This window comes from Oryctolagus cuniculus, chromosome 19 (assembly GCF_051225735.1).
Source record: "Oryctolagus cuniculus isolate XC-2025 breed Fujian yellow rabbit chromosome 19, ASM5122573v1, whole genome shotgun sequence".
NCBI classification, from domain to species: Eukaryota; Metazoa; Chordata; class Mammalia; order Lagomorpha; family Leporidae; genus Oryctolagus; species Oryctolagus cuniculus.
Window position 1 is genome coordinate 54,990,752 of NC_142885.1, and position 24,997 is coordinate 55,015,748.

General features: G+C 37.4%; 1 protein-coding gene across 1 annotated transcript in view; it reads right to left on the reverse strand.

The window, feature by feature from the left end:
• The window catches only part of LOC100353262 (phospholipid-transporting ATPase ABCA3), a 219,121-nt gene that overhangs the window by 136,432 nt on the left and 57,692 nt on the right, over positions 1 to 24,997 (reverse strand). The window contains exons 6-9 of the mRNA XM_089321567.1: positions 24,053 to 24,312; positions 21,950 to 22,066; positions 19,035 to 19,152; positions 5,502 to 5,675 (exon numbers count right to left, since the gene is read on the reverse strand). Coding sequence (XP_089177693.1) covers positions 5,502 to 5,675; positions 19,035 to 19,152; positions 21,950 to 22,066; positions 24,053 to 24,312 — 669 coding nt within the window. The remainder of the gene's footprint in view (positions 1 to 5,501; positions 5,676 to 19,034; positions 19,153 to 21,949; positions 22,067 to 24,052; positions 24,313 to 24,997) is intronic.

Sequence of the window (24,997 nt, forward strand, 5' to 3'; positions counted from 1 at the left end):
GAAATTCTAAGCCTCAAAAGGAACTAAGAGTGAAATATCATTAATAATTACACATAAAAGCAACTACATGATAAAGGTTTCAGACTTTTCCTATGCAAATTGAAGTAAACAATTTAAACATGGAATAAAATAAAACCTCATTTCAAAATAACAAAAAGTCATTTCTAACATTTGTCTTAATATTTAAATCCAGTTTTAAAAGTATCAAAACAGAGTTTTTAATAATTTTTACATACACATGCAACCTGCACACACATAACACATGTATGACATACAAGACCAAACAATAAAGCAGTTTTAGTAAGTTTTTTTAAATCTTTAACTGTTTTCAAAATTACCATTAATTGATTAGAATTACCTTTTGTTTTTAATAATCTGAATTAACCATAACCTTTTAGTTGGAACCTGTAATTTATTGTTACACTTTAGTTTTATCTGTTTACAGAGTTATCCCAAAGTACTGAATACAATTGAAGTCATGGAAAAAAAAGTCCTTTGGGACCTAGAAGAAGAAACATTTAAACACAGAACCAACAATATTTTAACGTTTATGAACAGTTTTTTCTTTTGTTTTGGAGTCTTGAAACCTCCTATTTGTAGAATATAAAATTGTAGATGGCTAAATATTTCAAATAGCCATGGTTAAAATTATAAAATTAATTAATCAAAAAGAGGCACCTGTTTACTCCACAAAGTATTACAGAAGGCACATTTAGGATTTTATAATAATATAAGAACATTTATCTCTTCTAGGCCTTCACGCCTTTTTATTAAGACAACCATTATGACTGATAACGCAACAAGATCATTAGACTTTTTTAATCATTAGACATTTTTATCAGTACATTTTATATTAGCATAATTTAAAGTTTAGTACCATTTTACATCTTGACAGTACCTTTAATATAATCTAAAGAGCCTATTTAGTTGGTGTCTCTATAAGATGAGAGATATATCCTTTGATAGTTCCAGGGGCCCAACTGGAAATATCAAAGTCCAAAGAATTTGGAAGCCCTGAGTGTGTGGAGTCTCCCACAGTGACTGCCCAAAGTCCCAGTCACACTGTGAGTCCTAGCACACAGCCTCAGTTATTTTCACTGTCTTAGCACACAAGCCTTCCACAGTCATGAGCACCCACCTCCCTATTAGTTCTTCCCCCGCAGAGTCAGGAATTTCCACTCAGCTGGTTGCTGAGAAGGGACATGAGCTGGCTCAGCTGTTACATATGTCCAAAATGGTGCCCACTCTTTTGGCTTGTTACAGGATGCTGGTAGAAGGTGAATGGAGAAAGAAAAACGTGTCCCCCCCTCTTTATTTTCTCTTCTAGTTTGGTAGGTACACTATTTTCCATGGAGCTCCAAGCCAGGTTTCCTGCAGGCTCTTCCTGCAGCTTTATTGCCAGTGGCTTGGGCTGCTGCAGTCTGGTCTCACCTTACTCTAACACTGGTGCAGAAGCTCAGGACTGTCCATTTTTTAAAACTATCTTCTCTTAGACTACAGCAGTAAGCTCCCTCCCTACTCTGCCATCTTGGAAGAGCTCCTTCTTTTTTTTTTTAGGCAGTGAATTTTTTATATATAATGTCCAGTTACAGCTGAACCAAATTAGCATGAGAATCATTTCCCATAATTTTTATGTGTGAGATTATTATTTACCAAGAATGTCTCTTTAGATTTTAGATTGAATTTGAGCCTAGTTTTTCACCTAACAAGCACCTTAGGCTGACACTTAGTGAACAGATACCTGGGACCGTCTCTGAAACAAACATGTTCAGGCAGCTGCAAGACAGGTCCTAAGGTGACTGTGGGCCAGAGGCCACTGTGCCATGGTTGAGAAGCCCACTAAAGGTTGTTAACTTACATTTAGGAGACTTTTAAGTATCAGTGGCCCAGGCTGAGAAATCAGTGACCTTCCTCTTTCCCACTCTCAGCAAAGGGGTGGAGTTAACACACCACAAATGAAAGAGAGGAAAAAAAGTCTAAACTGCCTCTCTCTTTCTCTCTCTCCCCCTTTCCACATAAATTATAGAGGAAGGGAGTGGTGTTTATCCCTTTAGGTCATTATACAAGCAAAACAGAAGTTTGGTTTTATAACCTGATGATGGATTTTAGGTTATGCCATGTTTATCATTTGAGAGTTTTATGGATCCAACTGAAGTCCCAAGGTCAGAGACTCAGTTTGGAGTCAAGATAGTCCCTTTAACATTTTAGAGGAAATTTTATGTATTTACACTCAGTAAACTCTGCCCTGGAGGAGAGGAGAGAAAGGAGAAACAACAGGAAGAACTGGACTCCATTCTCTCATAAGCCTCACTCTAAATACAGATGGTGTGCTCAGCTCTCAGTTTTGGTTTTTTTTTTTTTTTTTTTTTTTTGGTATTATTTGAGCTGCCTGCCTGGTCTGCCAGGTATATGTTCTCTGTTAAACCATTTAACCTTGCTTACAACTTTTCTCTGTCTCACATTGGAGACAAGAACCTAGTCTACCATCTATGCTAACAATACCATATCTCCAATTCACCACCCAGTACCTTAGGGTTGCAGCTTCATCTCTGTACTCTATCATTTTATGAGATTACAAGGCAACTCTGGGAGTTGATCAGGCTCCTCTTTTGCCACTTGGCAGGTCCACCAAACCAAACGAATCTGGTTCCTATCAGTTCTGATGGGCAATGCTCATTAGACTCGTTCCTGTGCCCACCAGGTTCTGCTGTGCTCCCAGGGTTGGAGTCCCAGCATGCTGGGGGAGAACCACTTTCCATGGAGCAAATGGTCTGCTGGAGCCATGAGAGATCACTCAATCCCTGATGCTAAGAGCTTCACACCCCTGGAGACAAAAGAGGTGGAAAACCCACTCTCTGAGCCAGATACTAGTCCCCATGAAAACATATCAGGATTTGTGTACAGAGACAAGACACCAAGGCCCTTTAACAGGAAGTAGTCTTTTATTATTTATGCTGGCATAAGACCCAGTTTCTTATCCAAAAGCCTGAGCCCAAAATAAAGCAGGGCATTTCCTATATAAGGTTTTAGCCTCTTTGCCTCCCTTTTCAGACTACATGCATACATTTGATTGGATATTCTAATGTTACATGGGAGCCACAGGAATTGATACCCCACACACTGTCTGGCAACTGTTAATGCCATTGCTCTATACTAGCAAGCAGAACCTGACAAGGTCATATATAAGCAAACAGTAACCACAGTTGAAACATTCATAGGCAAGCAAATAACAAACACATTTCATTTCCAGGACAGATTTCTCCCTTATTCTTCTGACCATGGGAAGCCTATTATAACAACTTTAAATGTAATTAAAAGACAAAGGCCTTTACCACAAAACAAAGGTGGAATTAGAGACCAGTTGGGAACAAATGACTCAATAAATGATTGTTATAGGTCAACTTTCATATGAAAAAAATAAAACTATGTTCTTACTTCATATCAAACAGAAATTCTGTGCTTATTGAAAACCTAAATATAAAAATCATTTTGATCATAAAAATTTACATAAATTATAGGATTATTATCTTTAAGACACTGGGTATTGAAGTACTTCTTGACAAGATCCAAGTGTACAAGTGAAAAAGACAGACTGAAAAACTTGATTACATTAAATTAAAAAAAATACCATAATCTCAAACTAAATGAGCCACAGATTAAGGATTGTTATAGTATCTATAATACATCCAAGACTCAAATTCCTCCCCTCACCCAAACAGAAACACCTTGATGTGCCATTTTTTAAGAATTTGCAGGAAAGTAAAAAATAAATTATTTCATGGTATAAGGGATATACAAATTTGAAATACCCACCAATTTATGGTCCTGGATTAGTAAACTTTGTTTTTCTTTAAACTATATATGACATTATATTCTTTAGAAAATCAGCAGTGTAAAAGTGATTTTGGAAAGGAAATCCATTATAGAAAGAAAGACAAAGAGGAAAACCAGTACTCTCCGACTTCAAGGGAAAAAAAGAGTAAAAGTATGGTGGTATAATACTGTTAAGAAGTACATGGGTCCTGGGGCTGGTGCCATGGTGCAGCAGGTTAATCCTCTGCCTGTGGCAACAGCATCCTACATGGGCACCAGTTCTAGTCCCGGCTGTCCCACTTCCAATATATCTCTCTGCTATGGCCTGCGAAAGCAGTAGAAGATGGCACAAGTCATTGGGCCCCTACACCCACGTGGGAGACCTGGAAGAAGCACCTGGCTCCTGGCTTCAGATCGGCATGGCTCCAGCCGTTGTGGCCATTTGGGGAGTGAACCAATGGAAAGAAGACCTTTCTCTGTCTCTTCCTCTTGCTGTCTGTAACTCTCTCTCTCAAATAAATACATAAAATCTTAAAAAAAGAAGTACATGGGTCCTAGGTTTTCCTGTCTCAGGGATACTCGAGGGAACTGTTCAGCTTGGATCAATAGAAATAGCCAACACTGTGGTAGCAGGGTGAAACAACTAGATAAATGGACTTAAGATGTCAACTGAGTGTTTTTGAGGGACAAAGAAACTCATGGATGACAAAGAATAGGATGAGGACTTTAAGGTTGGGACAAGTGGCTAGAGTTAGGTCTATCAACAGATGGGGTATGCTGTGAAACTGTACCACGTATAACTAGTCATACTTCAGTTAGTAAGGGTCCACACAGCAGCTCAGGCTAGGTATTTTGCTACAGAGGTGAAAGATCTACAGGATGGCAGACATATCTGAAGTCTCCATTTCTAAGATCTCATAAATTCCCACCTCCACTCACATCATCTAGAATAAAGGAAGACAGAGAGACCTATGAAAAATTGACTCATTCAGAAAGCCTCAATAAATGTTTAGATCAGACTTACATTACCTTCAATGTTTTTCCCCTACAGTGAACAGTTTGGAGGAAAAATGGTTATAGGAAATACAGTAATCATATTTGCTTTTCAATGTGAGATTAGTATAATGCATTATTTTCAGGGATGTGGAAAAACTCATACTGTTGGCAGAATAATGGATTGGGATACTCTTTAATGAGTGAAATAAAAATTAAGCTATTAATACCTAATGAGATTTTCAGATTAATATGCAAATATTTGCTTGACTAAATATGTATGTCTTGATATGGGTAATAGGAAAACATTGATACCACATAAATATGTGCTGATAGAGAATGAGTTAATTAATTATAGTACCCATTTACAGTAGAAAATCAAACTAACTTGTTTAAAAATATAAGCGCATCATTACATGGGAAGAGGTCCAAGACACATTAAGACAATAAAGCATATTGTAGAATATTTAAAATTATTTGATTTGATAAGGTAATTGGGGTTTACTGTTGAGGGATGGGGAACTCGTAACTTTACACACAGATTGCTTCATGGTTCATACAATCACCATTATATGAATAAAGAAACTGGGGAAAAATAAACATTGTAACATTTTATCTTCTCAGTTACTGTCTCATCAGCACACATTTCCTCACCCTATTTTTCTAGGAATTGAATCAGAACAGCAAACACTCACGTCTTACTTCCAATTTGAGCAGAAGATTAATCCCTAGTGCCAATGCAACGTTTGAGCTGAGACAGGCAGCCACCTTGTAAGTGAGGGTGATTTCTCCATAGCGTTGAGCAATGAAGTTAAATGGAAAGAAACTGGCAAAAAATAGGATATTTCCTGCAGATGCAGCCAAATGGGCTGCAAGGAAGAAGGACATTATCAAGTCAGTTAAAGGCAATCTGTAAAATAATGAATTACAATTAACCTTTCATACAACACCAGTATGTGAGCTTTAGGAGGAAATTAGCCTTACCTTTTCACTGTAATATCACCAATGCCTGCCACACAGTATGCTCAATAAAAAATATGTGTTGTATTAATTAACATATAAATGGGAGGAAGAACTTTTTCTAGAAAGCTTGACCTTACATGTGTGGTGATAAACATTCACAGTAATTTAAGCAAGACTGACCTATACCTGTACTATGAAAAATCATCTTTTCCTTTCTAAATTTCATTTGTTCATGACCTTTGCTTGAAATATTATGAACGTATACCACTGCTATTAACGTAAGTTGAATCTATATAGGAAGTGTTTTCAGAGGGTTTGAAGTTATGGGTTGAAAAAGCTCTTGATTAACTTTTTAAAAAACTTATCCAGATTGTTTACTAAGCACAAAAGTTGGGCCATCCCATCTGTGTGACACTGCAACATGGACACACCACAGAATTGAGAGCCTTGCAACAAACAGTGCAGGGCTATGGATTACAAAATTAAAATACAAATGTTCTCCCAAATATGGAAGGAAAAAGTATACTATGAGAAGGCCTGGAATGATTTGCCTTTTCTTTTTTTTAACTTTAGAATAACATTAATTTTGAAAATTTTTATAAAATTTTATTTTAAGCCAAACAACTTATTTCCTATGTATAGATTTAGGAACATAGTGATACTTCCCGCCATACCCTCTATCCTACCCATGCACCCACTTTGCCTCCTCCTTCTTTTCTTATTCTCTCTTAATTTTTCCTTTCAATTTTTTTAAAAACGGTTTTATTTATTTGTAAGACAGAATTACAGAGAGACAGAGGAAGAGAGAGAGAGAGAGAGAGAGAGAGAGAGAGAGAGAGAATATGAATGAGAATCTTCCATCCACTGGTTCACTCCCCAGATAGCTGCAATGGCTGGAGCTGGACTGATAGGAACCCAGGAGCCAGGAGCTTCTTCTGGGTCTCCCATGTGGGTGCAGGGGCCCAAGGGCTTGGGACATCTACTGCTTTCCCAGGCTCTTAGCAGAGAGCTGGATCAGAAGTAGAGCAGCTGGGAATTGAACCGGTGCCCAAATGGGATGCTGTCACTGCAGACAGAGGCTTTACTCATAACGCCACAGCACTGGCACTTTTACTTTGAATTTATAATCAAAAGATTAAAAGTAAAAAAGTTCAACAAATGGTAAGAAGAAAAAAACCACCACTGTTCCTCAACTGTAGAGAAAAAGACTGTAAATAATCATCGGATTTCAGAAGGCCAACTCCTATACATAACATTTTTTGGTATTTTATTATTTATACATGTCAAGGAAAACATATAGTTTTTGTCTTTTGGGGACTGGCTTATTTCTTTTTTTTCCATTTTCAACTTTTATTTGATAAATATAAATTTCCAAAGTACAACTTTTGGATTATAGCAGCTTTTCCTCCCAGAACCTCCCGCCCACCCACAATCATCCAAATCTCCCACTCCCTCTCCCATCCCATTCTTCATCATGATTCATTTTCAATTATCTTTATACACAGAAGATCAACTTAGTATATACTAAGTAAAGATTTCAACAAACTGCACCCACAAAGACACACAAAGTAAAGAGAACTGTTTGAGTAGTAGTTTTACCATTAACTTGCATAGTACAACACATTAAGTACAGAGATCCTACATGGGGAGCAGGTGCACAGTGAGTCCCGTTCTTGATTTAACAATTGACACTTATTTATGACGTCAGTAATCACCCAAGGCTCTTGTCATGAGCTGCCAAGGCCATGGAAGTCTCTTGAGTTCGCCAACTGTGATCTTATTTAGACAGGCCATAGTCAAAGTAGAAGTTCTCTCCTCCCTTCAGAGAAAGGTACTTCCTTCCTTGATGGCCCATTCTTTCTGCTGGGATCTCACTCACAGAGATCTTTCATTTAGGTCATTTTCTTTTGCCAGAGTGTCTTGGCTTTCCATGCCTGAAATACTCTCATGGGCTTTTCAGCCGGATCCGAATGCCTTTAGGGCTGATTCTGAGGCCAGAGCGCTGTTTAGGACATCTGCCATTCTATGAGTCTGCTGTGTATCTCGCTTCCCATGTTGGATCGCTCTCCCCTTTATTTATTCTATCGGTTAGTATTAGCAGGTACTAGACTTGTTTATGTGCTCCCTTTGACTCTTAGTCCTTTCATTATGATCAATTGTGAACTGAAATTGATCACTTGGACTAGTGAGATGGCATTGTACATGCCACCTTGATGGGATTGAATTGGAATCCCCTGGTATGTTTCTAACTCTACCATTTGGGCAAGTCAGCTTGAGCATGTCCCAAATTGTACATCTCTTCCCTCTCTTATTCCCACTCTTATATTTAACAGGGATCACATTTCAGTTAAATTTTAACACTTAAGAATAACTGTGTATTAATTACAGAATTAAACCAGTCATATTAAGTAGAACAGACAAAAAAAATACTAAGAGGGATAATGTAATAAGTTGTTCATTAATAGTCAGGGCTATGCTGATCAAGTCACCGTTAAACTGATAACTTTAACAAGTAAGATGGCATTGGTACATGCCACCTTGATGGGATTGAATTGGAATCCCCTGGCACGTTTCTAGCACTACCATTAGGGGTAAGTCTGAGTGAGCATGTGCTGAACTGTACATCTCCTCCCTTTCTTATTTCCACTCTTATATTTAAAGGGATCACGTTTCAGTTAAGTTTAAATGACTAAGACTAATTGTGTGTTAATTAAAGAGTTCAACCAATTGTATTTAGTAGAACAACAACAACAACAAAAAACTAAAAGGAATAAAAAAGTAAGTTGTTCCTCAACAGCCAGGACAAGGGCTGTTGAACTCCTTCTCATGGTGTCCATTTTACTTCAACAGGTTTTTAGTGCTCAGTTGTCACCCATCAATCAAGGACAACATATGATATTTGTCCCTTTGGGAATGGTTTATTTCACTCAGTATGATGTTTTCCTGCTGCATAGTATTCTATGGAGTACATATTCTATAATTTCTTTATCCAGGGACTGGCTTATTTCATTAAGTGTAATGGCTTCCAGTAGCCATCCATCTTGTTGCAAAAGATAGGATTTCAATCATTGTTTACAGCTTAGTATTCCATGTCATAAATTTCTTTATCCAATTATGAGCTGATGATCATCTGGGTTGATTCTGTATCTTAGCTATTGTGAACTGAGCTGGAATAAACATGCAGATAACTTTTTAACCTGCTGATCCATTTTGTTTGTGTAAATTACCAGGAGTGAGATTGCTGGGTTTTATAGTATACCTATTTTTAGCTGTCTCATTACTGTCTACAACAATGGTTGTAGTAATTTACATTTTCTGTTCTGTTCCATTGGTCTACATGTCTATTTTTGTGCCATAACCTGGCTGTTTTGATTACAACTGCCCATAAGCTCTGTATTGAAATCTGGTATTCTGATTCTTCTGGCTTTGTTTTTGTGGTTTAATTACTTTAGCTATTCAGGGTCTCTTGTGTTTCAAGATGAATTTTAGCATTGTTTTTTCTACATCTGAGAAGAATGTTGCTGGTATTTTGATTGGGATCACATTGAACCTGTAATTGCTTTCAGTAGTATGGACATTTTGATATTTGCTATATGAATCCATGAACATGGAAGATTTTTTGATTTTCCATGCCATCTTTTTTTTAATGTTTTGTAATTTTCATTGTACAAATCTTTCACCTCTTTGGTTAAATTTATTCCAAATATTTGAATTTTTTTCTAACTGTTGTGAATGGGACTGGCTTTACAAGTTCTTTCTCAGTCATGACACTGTGTATACAAAGGCTATTTATGTTTGTGTGTTGATTTTATATCATCTTATATCCTGTCGCTTTACCAAGCTCTTTCATGAGTTCCAATAGTCTCTTATTGGCATCTTTTGGTTCCCCTATATATAGAATCATGTCATCTGTAAATCTTTTCCAATATGTATCCCATTTATTTTTCTTGCCTAATGGGTTTGGCTGAAACTTTCAGGACTATATTGAATAGCATTGGTGACAGTGGGCATCCTTACATGGTTCTGGATCTTAGGGGGAACGCTTCCAGTTTTTCTTCATTCAATAAGATGCTGACTGTGGGTTGGTCATAAATTGCCTGGATTGTGTTGAAGAATGTTCCTTCTATATCAAATTTGCTTAAGGTTTTTATCAAGAAAGGATGTTGTATTTTATCAAATGCTTTTTCTGCATCTATTGAAATAACCATATGGCTTTTATTCTTCAGTTTGTTAATATGATGTATCACATTTATTGATTTTCTTTTTTCTTTTTTTTTTTGACAGGCAGAGTGGACAGTGAGAGAGACAGAGAGAAAGGTCGTCCTTTTGTCATTGGTTCACCATCCAATGGCCGCCGCGGCCGGTGCACCGCGCTGATCCGATGGCAGGAGCCAGGTACTTATCCTGGTCTCCCATGGGGTGCAGGGCCCAAGCACTTGGGCCATTCTCCACTGCACTCCCTGGCCACAGCAGAGAGCTGGACTGGAAGAGGGGCAACTGGGATGGAATCCGGCGCCCTGACCAGGACTAGAACCCGGTGTGCCAGCGCCACAAGGCGGAGGATTAGCCTAGTGAGCCGCGGCGCCGGCTATTGATTTTCATATGTTGAAACATCACTGCATACCAGGGATAAACCCCACTTGGTCCACATGAATGACCTTTCTGATATGTTATTGGATTTGATTAGCTAACATTCTTTTGAGGCATTTTGCATCTATGTTCATCTGGGATATTGGTCTATAGTTCTCTTTGTCTGTTGTATCTTTTTCTGCTTTTGGAGTTAAGGTGATGCTGACCTCATAGAAGGAGTTTGGGAGCATTCTTTCCCTTCAATGGTTTTGAATATGTTGAGAAGAATTATAATTCATTCTTTTCTTAAAGTCATGTAGAATTCAACAGTGAAGCCATCCAGTCCTGGGCTTTTCTTTGATGGGGTGATTTTTATTACTGATTCAATCTGTCTTGGTTATTGGTCTGTTTTAGTTTTCTGTCTTCATGACTCAATTTTGGTAGATTCTATGTGTCCAGGAATCTATCAATTTCTTCTAGATTTGCTAATTTGTTGGCATACAGCTGTTTGTAGTAATTCCTGATGGTTCTTTTTATTTCTGTGGTATCTGTTGATCTCCCTTTTCAGCTCTGATTTTATTAATTTGGATCTCTTTCCTCTTTTTTTTTGTTAGCTGGGCCAATGGTGTATCAATTTTATTTATTTATTTTTTCAAAAAACAAGCTCTTCGTTTCTCTTTTATATTTCCTTTCAATTTTGGTCATTTCTTCTCTGATTTTAATTATTTCTTTCCTCCTACTAATTTTGTGTTTGGTTCCTTGCTCTTTTTCTAGGTCATTGAGATGCATGGAGAGCTAATTTACTTGAAGCCTTTCCAATTTCTTGATGTAGACACCAACTGCTATAAACGTTCCTATTACCATTGTTTTTGCTGTATCCCATAAATTTTGATAAGCTGTACCATCTTCATTTGTTTCTAAAATTTTTTATATCCCTTTTGATTTCTTCTATGACCCACTGTTCATTCAGGAGCATGCTATTCAGTTTCCACGTGTTTGCATATTTTATAAAAATTCTTGAGTTGTTAATTTGCAGCTTCATACCATGTGGTCACAAAAGATACATGGTATGATTTCAATTTTTTTGAATTTGCTGAGACTTTCCTTATGGCCTAGCATATGGTCTATCCTAGAGAATTTTACACACTGATGAAAAAAATGTGTATTCTGAAACTGGGATGAACAGTTCTGCAAATATCAGTTAGATCCACTTAGTCCATGGTGTAGATTAGCTCTGTTCTTAGTTGATTTTCTGTCTAGTTGATCAATCCATTGATTAAAGTGAGGTGATGAAGCCCCCCATTACTATTTTATTGCATTTTAGATCTCTCTTTAAACCCATCAACATTTATTTTAAATAGCCAGGCACCTTGGCATTGGGTGCATTCACATTTATTACAGTCACATCTTCCTGTTGAATTGATCCCTTAATCATCAGAGCTCTCTTTAGAAACCTAGGAGGCCAGATTCAAATATATTGATTTATTTAAATTGCTGAAAAGAAAATACTGTAAGTCAAGAATTCTACATGTGTTAACTGTCCTTCAAAATGGGGGAGAGGATTTGGAATTTGGCAGACTAGCTGAACTGTCATTTGGGATGCCTATTTCCATATCAGAGTACATGGGTTCAAGTCCTGGCTCTGCTTCTCATTCCAGTTTCCTAATAATACACACCTTTGGAAGAAGCAGGTAATGGCTCAATTAGTTGTGTTCCTGCCACCCTCATGGGAGTGTTGGATTGAATCCCTCATTGCCAGGTTGGCATGGCTCACCCCCAGCCATTGTGAGCATTTGGGGGAGGGGAGGTCTGTTTGAATGTCTCTCAAATAAAAAGAAAATTTAACGAGGGAGAAATGAACACATTTCCACATAATCAAATATACCTGCTCCACAAGGGTGCTGGCGTCATGGCTCATTTGGTTAATCCTCCACCTGTGGTGTGAGCATCCCATATGGGCGACGGGTTCTAGTCCTGGTTGCACCTCTTCCAGTCCAGCTCTCTGCTGTGGACCGGGAAGGCAGTGAGGATGGCCCAAGTGCTTGGGCCCCTGCATCTGCATGGGAGACCAGGAAAAGGCACCTGGCTCCTGGCTTTGGATCGGCATAGCTCTGGCCGTAGTGGCCATTTTGGGGGTGAACCAACGGAAAAAGGAAGATCTTTCTCTCTGTCTCTCTTTCTCACTGTCTAATTCTATCTGTCAAATTAAAAAATGCTAAAAATGAGTTGTGCATGTTGAAATTAAAGGACACTAGACAGTAACTAGAGACCATATGAAGAAATAAAAGATCTCTGGCAAAAATAATTTCATCAACAATTATTAAATCTAGTATTTAACGTTGGTTTACAATGCCACTTTTTCTTTTCTACATGATTTAAGAGAATAGTGTCGAGAACAATTATTACCATATATTTTTAGACACAAAATTCATACAGTTAATTTTGTGATATCATTCAATGGGATAAACACAGAAGTACAGAGAAACAGGATTCTTTTATGCTACTGAAGTTAAGCAGGTAACAATTTAAGAGTATTTTAACATCAGGATATCACATGTTAATTGCCATGGAAGCCACAAGAAATTATGTAATACACAAAAAAGGACAAACAATCAATTAAAACTTTCAGGCAAAAAAAAAAAAAAAAAACCACCCACAAAGGCGGTAGTAATGAAAGAAACTGGAGAAAAATGTTAGCAAAATGTAAGCAGTAAGTTCCTCCTTATTTCACTGAGGTTAGTTTTGGGGAGGACTGTCCTATACATGTAAATTAGAGCCTGTTTGTCTTGGTGATTTTTTTCACTAATAGTTCTATCAGTTGGGAGTGCAGTGCTAATGTACTCAGTTATGAATCTGTGAATTTCCGTTGTTAGCTGTTTCAGCTCTTGTTTCATGTATTTTGATTTTTGTTCAGTGTGTACACGTTTCATATTATTGCTCTGGCGAATTGATCATTTTATTATGGAATATCTGCCTTGTCTAACACTTCCTTTCTGTTCTGTGGATGTGTAGCCAAGCAGCAAGTGGGTACGTGCATTCAGGTGCAAATATGCTAATATGGCAATTCTTACTATATCTTTAAAAATCTGTAATGAAGTGCATTTTCATCCCTTTACTTTCATTATCCATATGTCATAGTATTTTTCTAAAATTTATTTATTTTATTGAACAGCAAAGTTAGAGAGAGAGGAGAGAAGGGGAGAGAAGGTGAGAGAGAGAAGGAGAGAAGGGGACATGCAGAGGGAGAGGGAAAGAGGGGGAAAAGAGAAGGGGGGAGGGAGGACCTTCCATCTTCTGGTTCATGATCTGAAGCCAGGAGCCTCTTCCAGGGCTCCCACATGGGTGTAGGGGCCCAAGCAGGTGCATTAGCATCCCATATGGGATGCCAGCATGGCAGGTGGCGGCTTTGCCTACTATGCCACAATGCTGGCCCTATGTCATAGTATTTGACGCAAGCTTCAGGTAAATGACATACTGTTGGGTCATGTTTTTGAATCACCTGTGCAGATCTCTGTCTTATACCTGCACAGATCTCTTATACCTGAGTATTCACACAAATCTAAATTTATAGTAATTACTGACATGTGAGAACTTAAGTTTGCCATTATATACAATATTTTATGATTCCTTTGGTTTTAGTTAATGTTTGTTTCCTACTTTTCTGTGAGTTATGTGAACATTTTTAGTAATTTTTTCGCAGTTTTCTGAGTGTTTTAGACATTACAATATGTATTATACAATTTGTGATTATATTATAATCTCCTGGCATGTGTGTTTCACCATACCAGAAGTATATTATTAGTATGTTGTATTTTAATTCCATTTAGGTCTTTACCTACTTTTTATCTGTCTTAAGTATTTTGTCACATACGTTCAGCATCACATTGCATGGTGTTAAAATTCTGCTTTATTCATCAAACTTAAGAGTCATGATAGAATAGACTATTATATCTATGCTTATTTTTTATTCATTTCTTTGTTCTTTTGTTGTGAAGTTCTAAGATTTATGTTATCATTTCTTTTCTATTTGGAAAACTTCTTTGATTCATTCTTCAAGGATAAGCCTGCAAGCCGTAAGTTCTCTTAGGTTTTCTTTTCCTAAGAATGTTTTTATTTCCTATTCAATCCTGAACAGTTTAGCCAGATATAGAACTCACAGCTGTCAATTCTTTTCTTCAGCACCTGAAAAACATGCTACTTCCTTCTGGTTTCAGATAAGAAACTTTTAGTCATTTGAAGTGGTGTTTCTCTACAAGTAATGCATGGTTTCTCTGCCTGTTTTGCAGGTTTTTCACTGTTTTTAGGTATTCCTAAGTTTAATTATGATGTGTCTTGGCATGAATTTGAGTTTTCCTAAATTTCCTAAGCTTCATGAGACCGCAGGTCTTTTACTAGATTTGATAAACTTTTTTTTAAAGATTATTTATTTATTTGAGAGGTAGAGTTATAGACAGTGAAAGGGAGAGAAAGAGAGAAAGGTCTTCCATCTACTGGTTCACTCCCCAAATGGCAGTAATGGCCAGAGCTGCACCGATCTGAAACCAGGAGCCAGGTGCTTCTTCCGGGTCTCCCACGTGGGTGTAGGGGCCCAATGACTTGTGCCATCTTCTACTGCTTTCCCAGGCCACAGAGAGCTGGATTGGATGAGCATTCGGGACTAGAACCAGCACCCATATGGGAAGTCAGTGCTGCAGGCAGAGGATTAACCTACTGTGCCATGGCTCTGGCCCTGATTTGATAAATTTCAACTATAATTTCATCTGCTGGTTCACTCTCCAACTGGCCACAATGGCCAGACTGTGCCGATCTGAAGCCAGGAGCCAGGAGCTTCTTCCAGGTCTCCCACGTGGGTGTAGGGGCCCAATGACTTGGGCCATCTTTTACTGCTTTCCCAGGCCATAGCAGAGAACGTGATCAGAAGTGGAGCAGCCGGGACTTGAACTGGTACCCATATGGGATCCCGGCACTGCAGGCAGTGGCTTTACTCAGCACACCATTGTTCCAGGCTCATATCACGTAAATTCTGAAGATATGTCTTCAACTTCACTTATTCTATACTCTTATTATTAAAAAATTTTTTTTATACTTTTGAGGTCTGTAGTTTGGTTCTTTATTAACTTTTTGCTAAGGTTTTGATGTTTTCATTTGTGTCAACATTTCTCATAACTGCTTGATAAAGCATCCTTAAGATGGCTGCTTGGGCTGGTGCTGCAGCTCAATAGGCTAATCCTCCACCTAGCAGCGCCGGCACATCGGGTTCTAGTCCCAGTCGGGTGCCAGATTCTTTCCCGGTTGCCCCTCTTCCAGGCCAGCTGTCTGCTGTGGCCAGGGAGTGCAGGGGAGGATGGCCCGAGTACTTGGGCCCTGCACCCCATGGGAGACCAGGAGAAGTACCTGGCTCCTGCCTTCGGATCAGCGCGGTGTGCCAGCTGCAGCGTGCCAGCCGTGGCGGCCATTGGAGGGTGAACCAATGGCAAAAGGAAGACCTTTCTCTCTGTCTCTCTCTCACTATCCACTCTGCCTGTCAAAAAAATAAAATAAAATAAAATAAAATAAAAAAGATGGCTGCTTGATACTTCGTCAGGTAATTCCAAAATCTGTTTCATCTCAGAGTTAAAGTCTGTTTTAATTTTCATTCTTCTTGTCATTTTTGTGGTTCTTGGTATATTAGTGATTTTCTATTATATCCTATACAGACTCCAGATCCTACTTAATCCTCCCCTCTACCTCCACACCCAAAGTAGGCAATTCCTCTGTGGAGGTGTAATACAAAGGCTAGGTAATTATATATGCAATATTCCCTGCTGAAGCCTCTCTGACAAGTTGGGGTATTGACTCAAACTCCTCCTTGCAGATGAATGTGATAAAGTTCAGGTCTCTTCTTGGTCCTGTGATATCTTTCTAGAGATAATTGGGACACTGGCTCATACCACATTATTTTCTCTCAATGTTGTAATAAGCTCAGCTCCCTAACGGGGCTCAATGATGGTGTACAGTGGCAAGGCGGTGTAGGGAGAATGCAGGGGGACCAGGCAGAGGACAAATGCTAATTAGGGTAGGTTTGGAAGTTCTGTTTCCTGCTTGGCTTCACTGATAGCAGCTGCTTACGAGAGAACTTACTTGTATCACTTTATTCAGTCTCATTGATTCTGTGGGGTGGGTGTGTGGGAGTTCAGCTCACTACTGGACCCTAATGTCAGTTCTCTAGCAGGTGACCTGGAGTGTTGCCTGGTTCTGCAGGGAAGGGGAAATGGGATGGAGGGTCAACCTCTATGGTTTCTGAGGGTGTGGTGTCTCCCTGAAGTATGGCAAGTATTGCCAAACCACTTTTCTGTTGTTAGGCAATCCTTTACCAGTCCTTTGGTTTGGGAGACCAAGCTTTTCTTGGATATCCGTGCCTGTTATTGATCTTAGCTATAGGCTTCAGCAGTGCTTTTTCAAGAAGATTTAACTATAAAAATCAAGGAAAGTGAAGGTCCTGCCACCTCTCAAAGTCCAAGTTCTTTAGGCATACCACCTTTTTCTTTACACATTTCAGAGACTTCCTATGCTTGTTAGTTGATTGGTGAGAGGCTCCCATCACTAGGTAAGCCCTCTTTAACATCATAGAAAGCTGTCTCTTTCCTTGGATTGGACTTTTGAGTCCAACACTTGTGAGGCAAGTATCTGCCCTTGTGGTAGTTCTTGTTGTCAGGAAAATGAATTCTTCTTGGGAAGAAGTGCGCTATAATGTTTCCTTTCCCACATAATATATTCATATTCAGGGTGCACTTAGATATCAGAAACTCATAGGCATGTATGCAACCACAGGGCTATTCCCTCACTACAAAGGGGAAGAATCTTTTGGATCATCACAAAATTGTCTTCCTTTACCAGGTTAATCACACATGCAGTTTCCTAGGGAATGTATACCCATAAATTTATGTCACATTAATATAAAATGATCCATGTGAGTGTTCATACTATAATACACAGGTCTTCCAAATACTTCATTCTGATCACTTTCTCAGAAAAACTTTTGAACACACACTCCTAACATACTTGTTTCCCACTTATACTGTTATATTTGCATTCAGTACAGTTATAAGAAATTATCTACATTATGAAATAAAAATACCTAATCAACATTTTAAAATATACATTTATTGTGGGATGCAGCATGATATTTCATTATAGATATTTAAAAAACAGATTTGTGATAAAATAAAAAAGAGATATTTTCAGTATTTAGTCTAGATACTATCAGAAATAAAAGTCTCTTTCTCTTAAGTTTCTATAAATACATTGACTACTGTTTATCTGGCAAACTTATCCTGCCCTTCAACATACCACTTTCTGTTTTTTCTCAACATATTACTTTTGTTTTAATCAACATTTTTGTTCTACCAATTATTTTATCCAAGTCTTTAGACCACCTCCACATTTGAAGACTTGTTAGGAAACTCACAGGACTCAGGACATGATGGTGCTCACAGTCATGATTCATTATAAGCACATGCTTCCAAGAGTTCTCCCCCAGTTGGAAACAAACAGGTTACACTTAATTCCTAAAGCAATGAATTTTAACAATGTGTGTGAAATGGCAATCAGATGCTCACTAGAGACTCAGCAACCAAGGTTTTTATAGTAGGGGCTGGTTATATAGGCATTTTCAGATTTATACAAATCAAGATTCAAGCCTCCCTCCCAAAGAGCATAAATCATATTATTTGCCTAAAAATTTCAGGTACAATGATCTATTCATCATGTAAGGAATGGTGGAAACCTTTCTAAAAGTTAAGTTTTCAGATGACAGTCCCAGATGAACATTTTAAATAAGGCTTTCTAATGATAGGATACTAAGGCCTGTTATATAAATACTTTTCTGCATAATCATGAATACCAATTATAAAATGTAAAAATTATCTGATAGTATTTGTGTTTGCATTAAAAACTAAACCACCTGTGATATTTAAAAGTTTTAACTGTAAAACTTTATTTGTGTTCCAAAGTGGTTTGCTAGGAATGATATTTTGATAGTTCAGTATAGAAATACTAAATCATTAACATTTAAGGTCTACAAAAAGTATACATTCCTCAGTCTTTGGAAAAGTAATTTAAAAATGGCTAGCAGAGAATTATTTCTACAAAATGCCTAGTTAGAGCAACCTGGGGTTATCTTGTCACACACACTTTTCTTTGTGTGAGGTATTATCAGGATAAAATTTAAATTTGCTTTATATGCAATGTATGTTTATACAAAATAACAAATAATATATATCATATGGAAATAATGTAGAGTCTTCCCACATGGTAAATGCATGGATAATCTACTGAATAATGGAATGAGTGAATTCTCCCTTCCTTTGACTTGTTTTCAGAAATTATTTAAATCCAACTTCTGCAGGAAGCAGTTTAGGTTGTCCTAAGTTTCAGCTTGCCACAATTTTGTTTTATATCCTTTTTTAATATACAGAAGGATGGAAAATGAGATTAACCTGTAAGTTATTTGAGTACAAATAATTGAAATCCATCCATATAAGTAACTGCATACTATTAATTTTTAATGTCCTATGTCCTTTCAAATAATTTTATGTGCAATGCATCATCTGTGTTAGATGTAAGCAAAGGCTATACATGAGGTAGCTAAAAGGAGCTTTCAATATACTCTGGCAAATTAAAACAGAAATTTTGTTACAGGAGATACTTTGACTCACCTTTACTGAATAATGTGCTAAGCATAAATCCAAAGAAGATTGAAGCAACAGCATAACACATCAGAAAGAGAAAGATGAAGCCAGAGTCACTGTAGCGGAAGATTGGCTTATTAAAAATCTGAAATAAAACAATTACTCCATCAACTAAAGCATGGATTAAGTAGTGTCACACAAACACAGGTGAAGAGCCAGAAAATTATGTCCTAATGTAACATATCAGTTATTAAAACTGAATGCCTCAGAATCAGCCCTAAAGGCATTCCGATCTGGCTGAAAAGCCCATGAGAGTATTTCAGGCATGGAAAGCCAAGACACTCTGGCAAAAAAAATCTAAATGAAAGATCTCTGTGAGTGAGATCCCAGTGGAAAGAACAGGTCTTCAAAGAAGGAGGTACCTTTCTCTGAAGGGAGGAGAGAACCTCCACTTTGACTATGACCTTGTCTAAACAAGATAAGAGTCGGAGAACTCAAGGGGCTTCCATAGCCTTGGAAACTCATGACTGGTGCATAGGGAGATTACTGATGCCGTAAAAAGGAGTGTCAATTTGTAAAGTCAACAACAGGAGTCACTGTGCACTTACTCCTCATGTAGGATCTCTGTCCTTAATGTGCTGTACATTGAGAATTAATGCTATAATGAGTACTCAAACAGTATATTTCGCTTTGTGTTTCTATGTGGGTGCAAACTGTTGAAAGCTTTACTTAATGTATACTAAACTGATCTTCTGTAAAAAAAAAAAAAGAAGAAGAAATTATCAATTCCCAACTTGACTCTCACTGGGATTAAACATGACAATAGGTCTGATCTGATTTCATCATCATTTAAAAAATCATCTATTATTTTTCTCTTTATGTTTCTGTGTGGGAGCAAACTGTTGAAATCTTTACTTAATGTATGCTAAACTGATCTTCTGTATATAAAGAGAATCGAAAATGAATCCTCATGTGAATGGAAGGGGAGAGGGAGTGGGAAACGGGAGGGTTGCAGGTGGGAGCGACTTTATAGGAGGGAAGCCATTGTAATCCATTAATCGTACTTTGGAAATTTATATTCATTAAATAAAAGTTAAAAAAAATAAAAAAAAACTCAGTGAGACAGGAAGTTAACTAAATAACTCTCCTATAGAGGATTTAAATATGGCTTAGAGGTTCAGTAGAATCAGAGTTTCCTTAGTAGAATCAATTGAAAAATATTTCATTTTCCTGGTACCTAAGACTAATCAGCCCACACCATATTTACTCTTTCCCTCTCAAGAGGGGCCGGTGCTGTGGCATCATGAGTAAAGCACGGCCTGCAGTACCGGCATCCCATATGGACACCGGTTCGAGACCCAGCTACTCCACTTCCGATACAGCTTTCTGCTATGGCCTGGGAAACCAGTAGAAGATGGCCCAGGTCCTTGGGCCCCTGCACCTGCATGGGAGACCCAGAAGAAGCTCCTGGCTCCTGGCTTCAGATCAGTGCACCTCCGGGCATTGCAGCCAACTGTGTAGTGAACCAGCGAATGGAAGACCTCTCACTCTCTCTGCCTCTCTTTCTCTCTGTGTGTAACTCTTACTTTCACATAAATAAATAGTCTTCAAAAAAAAAAAAAGAACTAAGTTGTATACTTGGTAGCCATTAACCACTTTTAGCACTTGAAATGTAGCTAGTTTGACGAACAGAAGTTTTAGTGTTATTTAATTATCCTGAATTTGAATAAAAGTACTACAGCAGTGTCAAACACAGATAAAGTATTTCTTAAAAAATCACTGTCCCATCAAGGTGGCATGCACCAATGGTATCTAACTAGTCAAAGTGATCAGTTTCAGTTCAGAATTGATCATAATGATAGGACTAAGAGTCAAAGGGATCACACAAAGAATACTAGTGTCTGAAACTACTAACCGATAGAATAAAAAAAAAAAAAAGGGAGAGAATAAGCCAACAGGGGAAGCGGGATACACAGCAGACTCATAGAATGGCAGATGTCCTAAACAGCACTCTGGCCTCAGAATCAGCCCTTAAGGCATTCGGATCTGGCTAAAAAACCCATGAGAGTATTTCAGGCATGGAAAGCCAAGACACTCTGGCAAAAAAAAAAAAAAAAAAAAAGCCTAAATGAAAGATCTCTGTGAGTGAGATCCCGGTGGAAAGAAGGGGCCATCAGAGAAGGAGGTACCTTTCTCTGAAGGGAGGAAAGAACATCTGTTTTGACTATGGCCTTGTCTAAATAAGATTACAGTTGGCGAACTCGAGGCTTCCATAGCCTTGGCAGCACATGACAAGAGCCTTGGGTGATTATTGACATCATAAATAAGAGTGTCAATTTGTTAAATCAACAACAGGAGTCACTGTGCACTTACTCCCCATGTAGGATCTCTGTCCTTAATGTGTTGTACTATGTGAATTAACGGTATAGCTAGTACTCAAACAGTACTTTACACTTTGTTTTTCTGTGTTGGTGCAAACTGTTGAAATCTTTACTTAGTATATACTAAATTGATCATCTGTATATAAAGATAATTGAATATGAATCTTGATGAAGAATGGGATGGGAGAGGGAGTGGGAGATGGGATGGTTGCAGGTAGGAGGGTGGTTATGGGGGGAAGTAGCCGCTATAATCCAGAAGTTGTACTTTGGAAATTTATACTTATTAAATAAAAGTTAAAAAAGTAAATTCAGAAGTGAAAAAAATTACCATCTAAATTCAGATACACTGTAAATAAAAAACATACTGGATTTTGAAGATTTGGCTCAAAGAAGAATATGAAACAACTCAATTTTTAAATTGCTTACATGTTGAAATATATATATGTAAGTTAAATGTTTATTAAAATAATTTTATATATTTCTTTTAACTTGAAACATTTCTGGTGCCTATATATATGAGCCATTATATTTTTACTGGACAGCATAAAACTAGATACTTGCCTTGGCAAAGAACAGCACACATATCAAAATGATAATAATGATATACCAAAGGAAGGATGTGAAGAAATAGGCAGCCCAGATCATCCAGTTTCTGAGTCCAGTTATGAGTTGGTATTCCTGTAGGTTAGCACAACACAAACCAGGTATCTCATGTATCTTGAATTAATAGGGCTTTCCTGTATGTTTTTCTTATTCCATCCCTACTGAAACTTATATAAATGGATTATATTATATCTGTTTTGTGAATGAGAAACATCAAGGTTCAGAAAGTCAAATGTGGTGATAAAAATCATACAGTTAATAAAGGCACGTATTACTGGCATAAAAACGTATTTCTCCTGAGTTCATAGACCTCTGTTTCGATATTATACCTGTTTGAATCAAAATGAAAAACATTTCAAATAAAACTTAAAAGCACCAAAATGAATATCTCATTTCTATGTATTCTACTTCCAAGATTATTACAGAACTATGTAATAATAGGTTCTTTTTTCTCCTATTGCTGCTTCACAATTTTCTTGATAGTTTGCATGTAATATGCCTAGAGAGGTGTGTGGATATGTGTGTGTGCGTGTGAGAGAGAGAGAGAGATATTTATTCTGCATTATTTTCTCTGTGCTTCTTGGATCTGGTTTCATGTATACCATTAATCTTGGAAAATTCTCTGCCAGTATTTCTTTAAGTATTTTATTTGTTATTTATCTCATCTCCTTTATGGTATTCCAATGATGCTATCTTATACCTTTTGGATGATATTTCTAGATTTTTACATTTTTCTCTTTGCATTGAAGTTTCTGTTATTTCTACTGTCTTACATTCAATATTCAGATTCTTTCCTCAGCTGGATCAGGTGCACTGATGAGCCTGTCAATAGCATTCTTCATTTCTGATTGTGTGGTTTTTATTTTCACCAATTCCATTTGACTCCTACTTATCATTTTGATTTCTGTATTACCTATCTGATCATGCATGTTACCCACTGTGTAAAAAAGAATTAAAGCACAATTCCTGAGATTGCTATTGTTAGAAAGACATGTTTGCCAAGACTGGTCCTTGGCTGGCAGAAGGGACCTTGGTGAGTTAATTGTTCCCTACACTTAGTTGACATTTTGCTGATAAAAGTGGCTGACTGTGTCTAAACTATTTGTACAAGCACTATGGTATATACTGTATATCTAATTTCTTGGTGTTTGGAATTTTGGTACATGCTGGACAAAGGGTATGCCTACATAACCAATTCCCACTTGAAACGTTAGGTGGTGAGTCTTTAATGGATTTTCATGGATAGGAACATTGTAAACATGTGACCACATTTTTACTGCAGAGGTAAAAATGCACTCTGTAAATTTTTATAATTTACCTGAGGAAGCCAATAGGTTGATTTCTCCGGGCTTTGCTTATGTCTTTTTCCCTCATGATCCAGCTTTGAATTCCTACATCACTACATTAAATCCTAGCTGTGAATATAACTGCATGCAGAGTCCCATGGTACTTCTAATGAATCTCAGAAAATAGGAGTGATCTTATGGATCTTGTACAAATCGATCTTTTCATTCACAGACTTTAAAATATTCCTTATAGTTATTTTAAATTCTCTGACATTTCCAACACCTGTGTCTTAACAGAGCTTGGTTCTGATGACTTATTTGGACTATGTTTTTCTTGCCGTTTGCTACAACTGGTAATTCTTTGTTCAAACTCTGACATGCTGTCTAGGGCAGCAGATACTAAGATAAACACTCTTAGTGTGGGGACTTATATTAATTTAGCCAGGAGCTGTGTTGTGTTTGAAACACACTGTTGCTTTGGATACCAGAGACTTTATGTTCCTCTAGTGACCACTTTTTGTCTCCCTCCCTGACTTCTAGTTTTGATTTGTACTGCTTTTCAGAGACAGTTTGTTTCTTAGGTTCTCTCAGCTTGGAAAACTGATTAGTGGCATCAGTACTCACTCCTCCTGTCCTATATTTGGATTTACTACTTCAGGGATGTAACAGCTATCTACTGGTGCTGAGTATATAGAAATAATCCACCTTTCCATACGAAATATTTCTAAAGGCCTAAAGGAACTTTATAGAGACTTCAAAAAGTAACCAAGATTACCTTCAATCTTTTCTCCTTTTCCCACACAATGTAACGAATATTGGAAAGTACAATTGGAGAGAACATGAGCATGAATATCAAAGGGAGAAAAGAACTAATGATCCAAAGTAATCCATCATGACAATAAGCTGGGTATGGAAACCTCTGTACAAAGATGCTAATACCATCAAATAACTTTTGTCCAGTAGTGTTCTCATGATACAGCATGATGGCCTTATCCAAGGCATATTGTACAACCAGGAATCCTTCTCTGATATACCCTGCATGATAGAGCAAACACTGTCAAGTAAAACAGACTAAGGAACAGCTCAGGCACACAAAGAAGTAAGAAGTCATAGGTTGTCACAGAATCAAAACTGAATCTTTTATCCAGATTAGTTGTACACAATTATTCCAACAACCTATCAAATTTCATACATGACATAAAATTAAGGATAATTCTTCATCTGAATCTGATTCACATGGTTCCCAAATTAAAATTCTAATGGAATTGGTACACTTGCCAAATATAACTTCTGTGTATAAAAATAATGCAGGCTTAAGTAAAGATTGGAGAAGTTAAAAAAGAAATTTTAGCAGACTCCTAAACGGCAAAAAATAATGAATCACATGAAATTAAAGACTTCTTCAATAGAAGATGGCATGGATAAACTCAGAGATTAGAAAAAGATACTTTTAACAGTGGGAACCAAGAATGTATCTAGAATACACACTGGAACTTTCGAATATAAACCTTTAAAGTATACATTACTATGTTTGAAACTCTGTGTTCTGTAAGTGGAATACTGTTTTAAAGTTTTAAAATATTAAAATGTTATCTTCTGGTGATATAATATGAAGATTAAGCACTGTTTACTAATCCTTCTTAGATTTATGCAACTGATATCTTAATTTTCCACTCATTTCCTAGCCTATGCTTAATCTTGGTACTCTTGTCTTCTTTTG